The sequence below is a fragment of the Lycorma delicatula genome, chromosome 1 (assembly GCF_047948215.1).
Source record: "Lycorma delicatula isolate Av1 chromosome 1, ASM4794821v1, whole genome shotgun sequence".
In the NCBI taxonomy this organism is placed as follows: domain Eukaryota; kingdom Metazoa; phylum Arthropoda; class Insecta; order Hemiptera; family Fulgoridae; genus Lycorma; species Lycorma delicatula.
The window spans coordinates 326,948,396-326,960,771 of NC_134455.1; the positions used below are offsets into that span (position 1 = coordinate 326,948,396).

At 28.9% G+C, this 12,376-nt stretch overlaps 1 protein-coding gene across 1 annotated transcript in view; it reads left to right on the forward strand.

Annotated features, from left to right (window-relative positions):
• Positions 1-6,044: 6,044 nt before the first annotated feature.
• LOC142334231 (diacylglycerol kinase theta) overlaps positions 6,045-12,376 on the forward strand; it is a 159,376-nt gene continuing 153,044 nt past the window's right edge. Inside the window, exon 1 of the mRNA XM_075382083.1 lies at positions 6,045-6,443. Within this exon, the coding sequence (XP_075238198.1) occupies positions 6,311-6,443 (133 nt within the window). The 5' untranslated portion in view covers positions 6,045-6,310. The remainder of the gene's footprint in view (positions 6,444-12,376) is intronic.

The window sequence follows — 12,376 nt, forward strand, 5'->3', positions numbered from 1 at the left end:
ACTATAATTATAAGTGGTAAGTAATCATATAGAGCGGGTGAATCTGCAACAGGTTGCTAGTTTATTTATATATATATATATAATGGAATGAAAACTAAATATGGTCTAAGAACTGCTTGAATTTCATTTTTTAGACGGGTGAGCAAATACTAATTAATATTTTATCATGAGGTGAAAAAATTATAGTACCGAAATCAAATGCACTTGTCCTCTTTGTTAGAAACAGAAAGAAATAAAATTTTTGTCTTATCTTCAAGTCATCATAATTTTTTTAGCCCAACTTCACTAATATAATGAATCATTAAGAATATGCTACAAGTTTACTAAAGAAATGGGCATGAGAATCTACAAATTCCTGATAGATAATGACAAAAAAGGAATTGTGTTTGTGTAGAGTTAGGATTAAAAATGCCCTACCATTGTATGAGGAGTGCTCAGTGATTTATTATTCTTTTTTTTCTGGTAAGATCATCATAATTTTTATATTGAGTGCAATTATCTGTTTTTCTTAGCTTCATCGTGATTAAATCACATGTTGATATGTTTCAGATATATTTAATTTTCAAAATTTTTGGAATACAGCAAATTTTGGAACATATATAAAACATGTCAAAATGTGATTTAATTATGACAAAACTCAGTGTTTTTATTAGAGAATCCACTGACATAAAGCAAACTTACTTTTGCTTCTTAATAACAAGGAAGAAGGATCAGAATAATTATGTAAAAATGACATACAATCTTTATCTAGGAAACTGTCTCCATCCTTCAAAGTTTTAACAATAAAACTAGATTCATTGAAAGAGCAAGCACAAATAAATTGACTTTTAAGGATAATAACAGAAATTCAAAGTGCAAAGAACAAGTTCATTTAACTTATTTATTACAATCATAAAAGACTAGAGGTAACATACATCAGCCATAGCAATACATTCCCTGGAAACTGGTCACAAAATTAATCAGACTAAGGTTTTAAAATAAGTAGGAAATGAATACTTGGGAAATTTACTTTATTTAAAATTCAGAAACTTTATTTTTGAATAACAATAGCTACTAGTATTCTTATTATCTACATTTAGAATGAGTCAAATGCTCCTTTGTTATGTTTATATCTTTCATTTATTTTCCCTTTTGTACTAAATTGTTAATACTATAGCATTTTAAAAATAATAACACAAAAAAAAGAAGTAATAATAATAATCATCATTTAATAGTCTTTCACAATTCTAAATGTATTAGAACTCTTGAAAGTTTCTATCATATACTAAATGGTTATTCTTCCATTCAATTTTGTTGAAGGAAGAGGGTATATCTTTGATTAGTTAAACGTTAATACCGTTTTTGTTTTTCTAAACATAATCTCTATCTTAGCTGTAATTTTTATTATTTAGCATAGTAAAGGATAAGTATTAAGCTTGGTAGGAAATTTTAGTTGGAAGTTTAAAGTGTTTTATAAAAAAGCATTCAATTTCAGGTGTGATTTTTGTTGAAATACATTATACTTCATTGTTCTTAGTCAATTTTAGTGATTTTTATTTTTAAATATGGATAGAAATAATGCATTTTTAGAGTTTTTTTAAAGTATTTGTATTTTTTTTTTAAATTTATTATTATTCACCCTCGCTCTCTCTCTCTCTCTCTTTTTCCTGTTTAGCCTCTGGTAACTACCGTTCAGATAATACTTCAGAGGATGAATGAGGATAATATGTATGAGTGTAAATGAAGTGTAGTCTTGTACATTCTCAGTTCGACCGTTCCTGAGATGTGTGGTTAATTGAAACCCAACCACCAAAGAACACTGGTATCCACGATCTAGTATTCAAATCCGTGTAAAAATAACTGGCTTTACTAGGACTTGAACGCTGGAACTCTCGACTTTCCAAATCAGCTGATTTGGGAAGACGCATTCACCACTAGACCAACCCGGTGGGATATTATTATTCACCCTATAATTATATTATACCACCCTATAATATTATATTACTACCCTATATCACCCTATTATATTATTATTTCACCCTATAATAATAATTAATAATTATTTCATCCTTATTATTATTATTTCCTTTATTTATATAAATTTTTTTTTTTTTAATTTTTATTTCTCATTATCTACTGTTGATGATTGTTTAACAATCTTAATGGCCATTAGTTTCAGATTTAATTTTTCTTTTGCTAATTTTTGTAAATTTTTCTTTTTGAGTGTTCTCTGTTTAAATGCTTTTTTAATAACTGTTCTTTGCATTCATTTTTACTGCTACCAATTCTAAACCATTCTTTCTAAAACCAGATTATATCCGACACTCTTTATTTTAAAAGAAATTCAAAATTTCAATAATTTTGTTCAACTTTCATTATTAATTTGTTTCAATTTTTCATGATTGTTAAGCGTAGTAACAAGTAAAGCAGAATGTTATGCCCTTCAAACCAAAGGGCATAATCTGTTTGATTCTATTAAAACGAAATCTGTAGAAAGCATTACTGCTTCGTTACTATTTAACAGAACAAATTTTATTCAGTTTATGAGTTTTATTCAGACATTATAACAACAGTTAAATGTGTAATTAAATCTCGTAATGTTTCATAAGTGTGAAAGTGAATTAGAGATTTCTGCTTTAGATGCTCTGAATTTACTATAAAATCATTTAAGAGAAATGCTCTGTAATAAATTACAGCTACATCTTAACCTAAAATTTAAAATTTTTACTCTGACTAAACTAGATAATCTAACCCACCGGAATGAAAGTTGCAACATTCAAATCCTAGTAAAGGCAGTTACTGTTCATTTGAATACTAGATCGTGGATACTGGTGTTCTTTGTTGGTTCGGTTTCAATTAACCACACATCTCAGAAATGGTTGACCTGAGACTGTACAAGACTACACTTCATTTACACTCATACATATCATCTTCTGAAGTAATACCTAATGGTGATTCCCGGATGCTAAACAGGAAAAAACTAGATAATCTAAATAAAAATATACTTCTCATAAAATAACTTTAAGTGATCATTATTTTTAGTTAACTGTTGTGTCAGGAATCCCTGATAAATCTAAGCATACTGTTCATTATCATACGCAGTTGTGTCTTTTCTTCATTTGAAGCCCTTTAAGTTCCTGACATAATTAAAACTTGTTCTCAGAAAACAGTTGTAAGAAACTGAACATTGGAATATAAGAAAATAATAATTTTGAATTACACTCCACCATATTATATCATAAGGTGAATCAAAAGACTTTAAAAGGGTTATAAAGTTATTAAAAATCAAACTGAATTTTTAAAATTACTATTACAAGATTAGAATATTTTTTGTAAAAATATAAATCTGAACTTCTTTAGAAGCTAACAAATGGAAGAGTCATGAATTCATGATTGATTCTTATTGTGAAATATTACATAATGAACCTTGTGAACATTTCCACCACAAAATTTAAGTAATAGAAATCATTACAAATGTAAGTAGAGAGTTAATGTGTTAGCATCAATCTTGGATATGCCTGAGGTAGCTTATAAAAGTTGAAGTCCTAACAATAATTGTTTGAGAAAATACCAATTAGGTATTTACCAAACATCTGGGATTGGACCAAACAGTCCTAGATTTGTAATCACATTTGGCACTCCAAAATCTTCTGAAAAAAATTTAGGATTTTTAAATGAGTGGTTACAGAAATTAAAAGAGTAAATTATTAATGTATGAAATGTACTAATACTTTAATGAGAATAGAGAGTAATTTTGCTTAAAATTAGGCTATTTTTGGTATCTTGGTTACTTTATTAGCATATATTAGCCATTCTGGTCAGCGGAGCTTTTCAATTATGTTATTTGAAATGATTTTAATTTGTGTATTTATTGGTGCTTATATGTTTACGGCCTCATGCCGTATTAAACGAACCACCATGAAGAGGCGGTACGAGAGTCAAAAAATGACTAACCAGGCTTAGGAGCCTCTATATTGCGTAACTTATAAATGGAAACCGCACAAAAATTCCGGCCATGAAAGTGACTGTTTTCGCAATTAAATTTTGTTAAAACTATAAAAAGCTAGACATCACCCCACACCGTCCCACAAAGAGACCACAATTTTATTTAGTCAGCATATGCGACTCCCTCCGGAGAATGGGGTGCATTTCTCCCTCCAATTAACCAGAGCTTCGGTAAGCGCACTCCTGCTAGCCCATAGGTGCTGGTACTGAAAGTACTTCAGCGGATGGACTGAAGGGGAATCACGCCAGGATTACTAGGCTCAAAAGCTTAGTCTATCACGGTAAGAACCAGTAAATAAATTACACCATGGTCCATACGGATAGGAACACAAATTACCTAATCTGTCCATAAATAAAACTTAAAATTTATAACTGCCACTAAATAACTGATGAAATCCGCCCGATAATAGAAAGATACAGCAACAAAGGACACTGTCCAGGCTCTGCGATCTGTATGGAGAAATAATGAAACTACCGCCATTCTTGCGTTCTGTTCTGTTATATGGTTAGTGATTATTAGTAATGCTCCTTGTGCATTCAAATTTTGTGTGAAAAAGAAAAATCATTTATAGCTTTATATTTGGCTCAGTGAAAAAGGTAATGAGATAAATCACTTTACTTCTCACTTCTTTAAGTCTGGGAGGGATGATTATTAAGAACTATGTTATTTTCCTGTGTGACTTGTGCCCCATGTGCAGTTGATACAGCCATTAACTAATGGCACTTAACATAAGATTTTATAGTTTTTACATTCTTTTTTTCCATAGAAAAGGAGAAAAGTATAATTTCAGTAAAAAGTTGAGTATATGTTTTTAAAAAATTGTTATGACAGTCCACCTTTTTATTATGTAAATTATTTCTTGTTTAATAGAGACATCTTAGTTACGTAGAAGGAAAGTGGCGATAAAGAAAAAAGTGCTATATAAAGACAAAAGTGTATGATGTTTCATCCTCAAATAACACTACTTATTCTAAACCGAAAGATACTGTTGATTATGACTTAAGAAATGCTGCCATGAATAACTATATTTAGTTGTCATTCTGCAATGCAAGAAATTTAATTTAAGGCAGACTTATAAAACTCAGTTCATTAGAAAGATATTTCAAGTATCCGGCCTGAATTGTCTTTCTCAAATAGTATATTTATAGTACTAATACAAATGTATGTGCTTGAATAATATACAACTACCTCAAACAGTAATTTTAATGATTTGAAATATGCAATTTTTTACTTTTATTTAACAGTAATAGAAAAAATGTATTAACAGTTTATTATTTCAAACTATGCTTTTAATGAGCAAGTACTATGTTTTTAAAATTTTATAAGCTATGTTTAATTTAATAAGTACTATGTTTTCAAAACTTATTTCATATATGTTCAGTTAGTTTTGACTGGATATTCAGTAACTTTTGATGCTCTCACTCTGGTATCAATTTATGTTATTGCTGGTAGCATTTATTAATTAGGCAGATATAAACTTAGCAAATCGGCGAAAAGTATGTTGGATTTAATCTGTGACTTTGCATTTACTATACTGCTGTTGAATGTTTAAATATTTCATAATGTCTGAGTATTAAAGATCTGATCTTTTTTTGTGTATGTGTTGAATATCAAGATTGTTGTCAATGCTGGTGGATTTATGTCTATGATTGGCAAACATTTATTTTACAATGCTAAGTAGGGTTTTTAAGTATTCATTGTATTTTATTTGAACGTGCATCTTGTTTAATGCTAGGATATCAAAATTGGAAAAGTATTAGTCATAGGCAGTTTCTGTAGGGTGATCATTTCATTTGTTTAACTTCCTTTTTCCTTTATTTATTTGAATTAAATTTATTACGTTTTCTAATATTTCGAAATTTGTTAAGTGGCGTTCATTTAATGGATGTGTTAACTATAATTATATAACAGCTATAAAAACCGTTTATAAATAATCAAAAGTACCGCCAAAACGCGCGAAGGTTCTAAATCTTGCCACCGGGTTATATTTATTCCCAGAGCAGCACGGGACGGTTGGAGTTATCCAGAGAGTGCTGCTGTTTTGTCGTACTCATCTTTTGATCATGACCGATCCGGTGCAGTGCAGCTATTCAACGCTGCGCGTCGTAGATGCGCGAGGTGATTCCTGCCAGTGATGGTCAGCTGTGAAAGAGAAGGTGTATAGAAATGCGCCTTAGGCATGTAACTCTGAATTTCAGGGATACCCTACGGCATCACAATGTTCGTGTACGGTTCCGAGATAACGTAGAAATGTAATATGAGTGTGCAAAGTGTGATTTCACGGTGAAAATCTGGCGTGAAAAGTGCCGCGGTGGGTCGGGGATCATGGCGTCGTCGGCAGAAACCCCAGCTAGCCACGGGCACAGCTTTACAAAGAAAACCTTTCATAAGCCGACCTACTGCCACCATTGCACTGATATGCTATGGGGCCTGATCCAGCAGGGGTACATCTGCGAAGGTGGGTTTACATTACTTTTCAAATTTAAAATCTAGTTTGCGAAATGCAGCCCGGGCTGTTTTGTTCTTATCGGACCCCCCTCCATCACTCCTGTTACTGTGAACCCTGCGTCTGCAAATTTGCTCTGATCGCCCATTCAATTTATTTTAAAATTAATATTATTTATACGATTTTGCGTTATTTATTACACATTACGCTCTTAAGATAAAGTTCAGGAGTATTTGCTTACACTGTAACCGTCTACTTCTTAATCAGTATAGTTAAAAAATTATTAAATAAAAAAAGAAAAAAATAAGTCGATAACTACATAGTTAATCTAATCTTGTAATCAAACTTGCATTTCTAAAATATTAATTAAATAATGAAGGTTTTAATATTTAAGGTTCTGATATTTTCCTGTATAGATATTTTATTTTATTACTGTAATTTTTTATGTAAACAATTTTGTATGTATTTTATATTAGCTATCGCATTATTATTTTATAAAGCCCCTATAGGCGTAGCAGTTAGTAGTGCATGTTAAATGTTACCAGTTTTGTAATTTTTCATTCATATCCTTGGATACTACAATGTTTTGCCGATGATAATGACTAGATATAATTCAGTAAACTGTTTAAGCAGTTGCTTTCAGGGTTAATAGCAAAGTTAGGATAATGCAACTACTTATATTTCTTAATTGCTTTGAATATTATTGTTTCCCTGTTTATGAACTTTGCTAATATTGTTTTGAGTTGCAATTATTCTAATGGTTAAATCTTATTAAGAGTTAACTTAATTTAATTGATTTATAATTTTCATATAGTTTAGCCATTCTTTCATTACTACTTTTTTGCTGTTGTAATCTGTTAATTATACAGTTCTGAAGTAATAAATAAAAAATAAAGTTTTGTAAAATTGATTTCTAAATGAGCAGACTTTCGGTTAGTAATGCCCAAGTAGTACCATTTTTGAATGCTGTAGATTAAATAGTTTAAATTTTAATATTTGATTGTATCTTGAATAGTAGTTTGGATAGTGATAAATTATGAAAATAATTTTTACTTATAAGCTGGATTATATTTAACCATATTTTTTTAAAATGTATTTTGTGAGTAGCCTTCACATTGCTGCAGGCCTGAATTTTTGATAGCGAATTAATTGATGGTTGTTTTGTATAAATTTTAGGCACATATAAAGGTTTCAAAATTTATAATGACCATGTTAGAGACCAAGGCTAAATTTTAAGTTGTTTACTTTTTATTTTGACTTATAACGCATTTGCCACTTTTCACAATAAGTTGATGTTGCTAAATTTGTACGTCTGTGAAAAAGGCCTGATACTTGCAGAAATAATATCTTATACTGAATTATTAGTTATTGAGAGTACTCAATAACTAATAATTTGGTATAAGGTATTATTTCTGTAAATTAAATTGAATACTTCCCTCCAATTTAATACAATAGTACTCTATTGTATTAAATGGGATGGAAGTATTCAATTTAATTTTCTCATATTATTGAAAATTTATTACCAAAGACTTAAAACAAATCTCTTTTTAATCATTTTCAATCATCAGGATTTGTAATTGTATTTGTTTAATAGTACATTAACATTGTTTAACAATAGTTGAGTATTAATTTACAATGTTCAAATAATAAAAACCTGCACTTCCTTAATCAACCTAGTTCCTTAACCAACTAAATGTCATTGCCCAAAAAGTCTATTTGAAAAGTTCATAATATGAGTGTTTGTAACAATGAACATTATATGTGAATGACTAATAGATAATATAGAAAAGGAAATTTATATTTATGGTTACTTACTATGTAATGTGGTTAGACTAAGAAAGGTTATATATTTTTATTTATAACGATCAATTACCGCATTACTAACTAATGTAAAGTTGCTGACACCCAAAAATCATTTCAATTCTGTTTTGTTTTCTGAAATAAAAGAAGTTAATTTTGTTTCATCATAAATTGCCTAAATTTAGCACATTTCAAAAATGTTTCAAAAGATGACAATAAAAAACGATGAAGAGATGTTACAGAAGACAGATCTGATGTGATTATAGTCGTGTTTAAATGCATAACATTACATATTGGAAAGGATTTGCAGTTAAGTATATACTGTCAAAAGTAAAAAAATTTGTTTACAAAAACCATCAATAGCAACATTACTCAATATGATTTATATCCAGCTGTCGAATGGACATCTAAAGTCTTTCTATTTTAGAATTTATAAGCTATTTTTAATCCTTAATAAAGTTATATAAATACATTGGACAGAAGTTGGTTAATGGAATGATCAGTTAAAAATTGACTAATGAGAGACTGTTATACAACTTTAGTAGTATTAGCTTATATCAGTTTGAAATATCTTTTAAACTATTTCGAGAACTACTTTCATTGTACTTTCTTATTATACAAATATTTTAATAAATACACTCAGACCTTAACTTGATTGTGATTAAATTTAGTTCTAGTACAGTGATAGAGGATTGTGAAGTAAAACAGCTGTCATATAAAATAAGTATGACTGATTTTTTTTTTTCTGTTGCAAATTAATAATTTATGTATTATAGACAAAATAATAATATTTATATTATTTCTTGTAAATACAAAAGAAAATTGGTTATACGTGATAAACATTGGATGTAAGCAGTAATTTTTTTCAGTTGTTTCTAATGGTAGTTTAATTATGGTACTGTTTAATATTTTTGAAATTATGTTTTGTTCTTGCATTTGTTAATTTATAAAAAGGGCAACATTATATCCAGCAGATGAAATTTATTCTTGTGATCAGTTACCCTTTTTATTTAGTTTATTGTAATATATGTACTTTTACAATTGAATCTTTTATTGAAACATACATATAGGTATGGTATAGGCCAGTGGTTGCCAAACTTTTCCGATTCGCGGTGCTCTTTTTCAATTAAAATTTTTCCATGGCACCCTACCTACCCTAAGTAAAAGTATGACTACTCATAAGTAAAAATTAAAAATAAATAAAACTTGTGTATCTTCATTATTTTTTTACTTTATTAACATTAAATTAATAATTTTATATATATATATATATATATATACTGGATTGTATAAAAAAAAAAAAATAATGTAAAATAAAACTACTCTGAGACATTAGGTTGTCATATAAAACTAGGTTGATCCATTTTTCTTGGTGAATAGTCGTGTTAGTGTCTGCTACATTTCATATTCCCAGGGTCATTACTTATGATTATTTGGATAATTTTTAGGCATATTTTCACAAAAATATGAATAAAAAGTAGTTATGAAAAGAATTTCTTGTCCTGTGTATGTCAGATTCTCATACTAATTTTACAACAGAACTGTTATTATGATAATTATCATGCCTTCTAGGATCATGAAAATAGACTGTTATATTTAACGCAATACCGTGTAACATATTGTAACTATCTAGCTTCATTTTGTCAGGCCTTTTTATAATTCGAATTCATTTTTTTAGAAGACAAAATTTTTGTTTTTGGTTTGTACCATATTGATTTCATACTTTGACTGCCAGTCTTACTTCAAAAAAAAAAAAAAAAAAAACTGCACTAGAAGATGAAAACAGCCAGGAAAAGTACAGAAATTGTAGAAAATTAAAAATGAAATGGTAGCTATCAGGATCTTAAAAGTCTAGTTACGTTTGGAAAAGAGAAGAATGGAGACTGATATGGTGTAAAGGATCTGCCTCAGGACAGATAATCATGTGAATGATGATGGTTATTGACAATAAAACTGTACAGAAGCTAATGTTAGAGACTTTAAAGTACGGTATTGTATAAGCATATTGAAAAATTTATCAGTTAAAGAAGAGAATGTAAAAAATGAAGAGCCTAGTATGTCAGGTATTGAGGTACTGTAGATACTCAGTATTTGTAGGTTTATTTGGATTGATATGTTGAGGAAAAAACATTAAGAGAAACAGAGATTGAAATTTGTATAGCAAATAAATAATATTATTTAAAATATAAGGAATGTGGTAACTTTAAAAAAGTTGTGTGAAAAATAGAAATAAATTTTTTTTGTCAAAGTATCGTGAGTCCTATTTACTATCATATCTGTTGATATCAGATTTCCTATTAATTCCAGATAAAATCTGTTAAAATGAAAGTAGATATCGGATGGGAATTTTTGCCATTGCTTTCAGTTTGTATATTAGGTGTAAGAAAGGTAAGTAGAAAGAAATCTTTGGTCTGTAGTTGTCATCAGGATCAATCGATTTAGTGTTTACCCTAACCGGCTTGTTTAAACATCGTTTGTACTATTTGTTTCATTACTGCTAACAGAAGACGTGCGGATGATAATGTACGAGTTTCATTTTAATTAAGTTCTTATGTTTTAATATAAGTTCATGTAGCTGGCAGTGGATTATTCAAAAGATATTACGGGTTGCCAGTCAGGCAGTTACTGTTTTAGGACATCATATTAATTGTGTTTTGCTTTTGGTTACCTAATTTTATCTTTTATCTTTAAAATTTTTCCTAATATAAAAAAAATGTTTCTCAAAATATGCTTGACAGGCCTCTTCAGAAAAATCTTCTTCCTCATGTTAGTTTTTTTAGCTTATGCATTTTACTTTTAAGTTATCTGATGAAGCCCTGTTTTCTCTTAGAAATGTCTTACAGACTAACCTTTTCAATTTTTTATTTTTTTTTATTTATTAAATAGAAGTAAATTGTCATTTTGAGAAAAGTGATTATTGATGTTAAGAATGTGGAGTCAAGTCATGTTTCTGTTCTAACTACGGCATCACATAGTTAGCTATTAGTCTTAATATACTATTCCCTTATTTAGTCTTGAAGTGTTGCCGTTAAGTTTCTGATGATTTGAAAAGGTACTGGAATTAAAATCTTGTATGTTTAAAACTTGCATATTTAAATTTTTTTATTTATTTGTATATAAGTTGCAGAGTAGAAATTTTTTGGAGAATTTCTGGTGGACCCTTCATACAATATAATCATGCTGTGTCACTGTTACGCTGCAGTTTATGAGTTTTATTTTAGTTCTGCTATTATCTTAATGCTTTGATCTTTTCTCTATTTCTACAAAATAATTGTAATCGGTTTCTCATGAATTGAACATTATTTTAAACAACGTATGATTTTTTTTATAAGCGTTTGGATTTTAGCCTCCTATTTGTATTTTATTGTTCAAAATTTTGACAAACTAAAATTTTTTTAAAACTGTTTACATCTTGAGTGGATTTTGTAAATTCCACTATTTAATTTTTTTTTTTTACTATAATTGTTTGACAGTTAGTTACTGTTAGTCTTTGTATTGGGAAATTATTACTGCATATGACTGCTGAACCTTATGACAATAAAGAGATGCAACGTTTAGACAGAACAGTAATTTAGAACAGACTGTTAACGATTATTATAGGTGAACTCAAAGTAGCCATTTTTTTTTGTTTTATCCCTAATTCAAGCTTTTTAGTTCTACAAAATTTACCTTTTTTCAGCTAGAAAGTTTTTTGCTATTTTCCATTTTAATTATATTTTATAAAAAAATTAAGGATAAAAGTATCTTAAATAATAATTGTAAATAAATTAAATATAGTTGTCGTTAACTTAGAACAACATTTATTTAAAACATTTCTTGTTACAATTTTTTTGCTAGTTATTTGTTATCCCGCTTGTGTATAGGATATGCGTAACACCTGTTAGTCTAAATGTCATTATAACCGTTTAAACACATGTATAGAAAGAGGAAATAAAAGTATTATGAAAGTAAACTAACTGGGATATAATGATTTCTGATATTAGGATTCTACTGATCTATAAGTGCAAACTTACTGATTATTCAAATTATTGTGAAAAGAATCTTTTGTAATTCGTTGAAATTTAAGAAAATCGTTAGAAATCTGGATCAGCGGTTTTGGTTTTTAAAATACGTTATTATCTGAACGGTAATTACCGGAGGCTAAA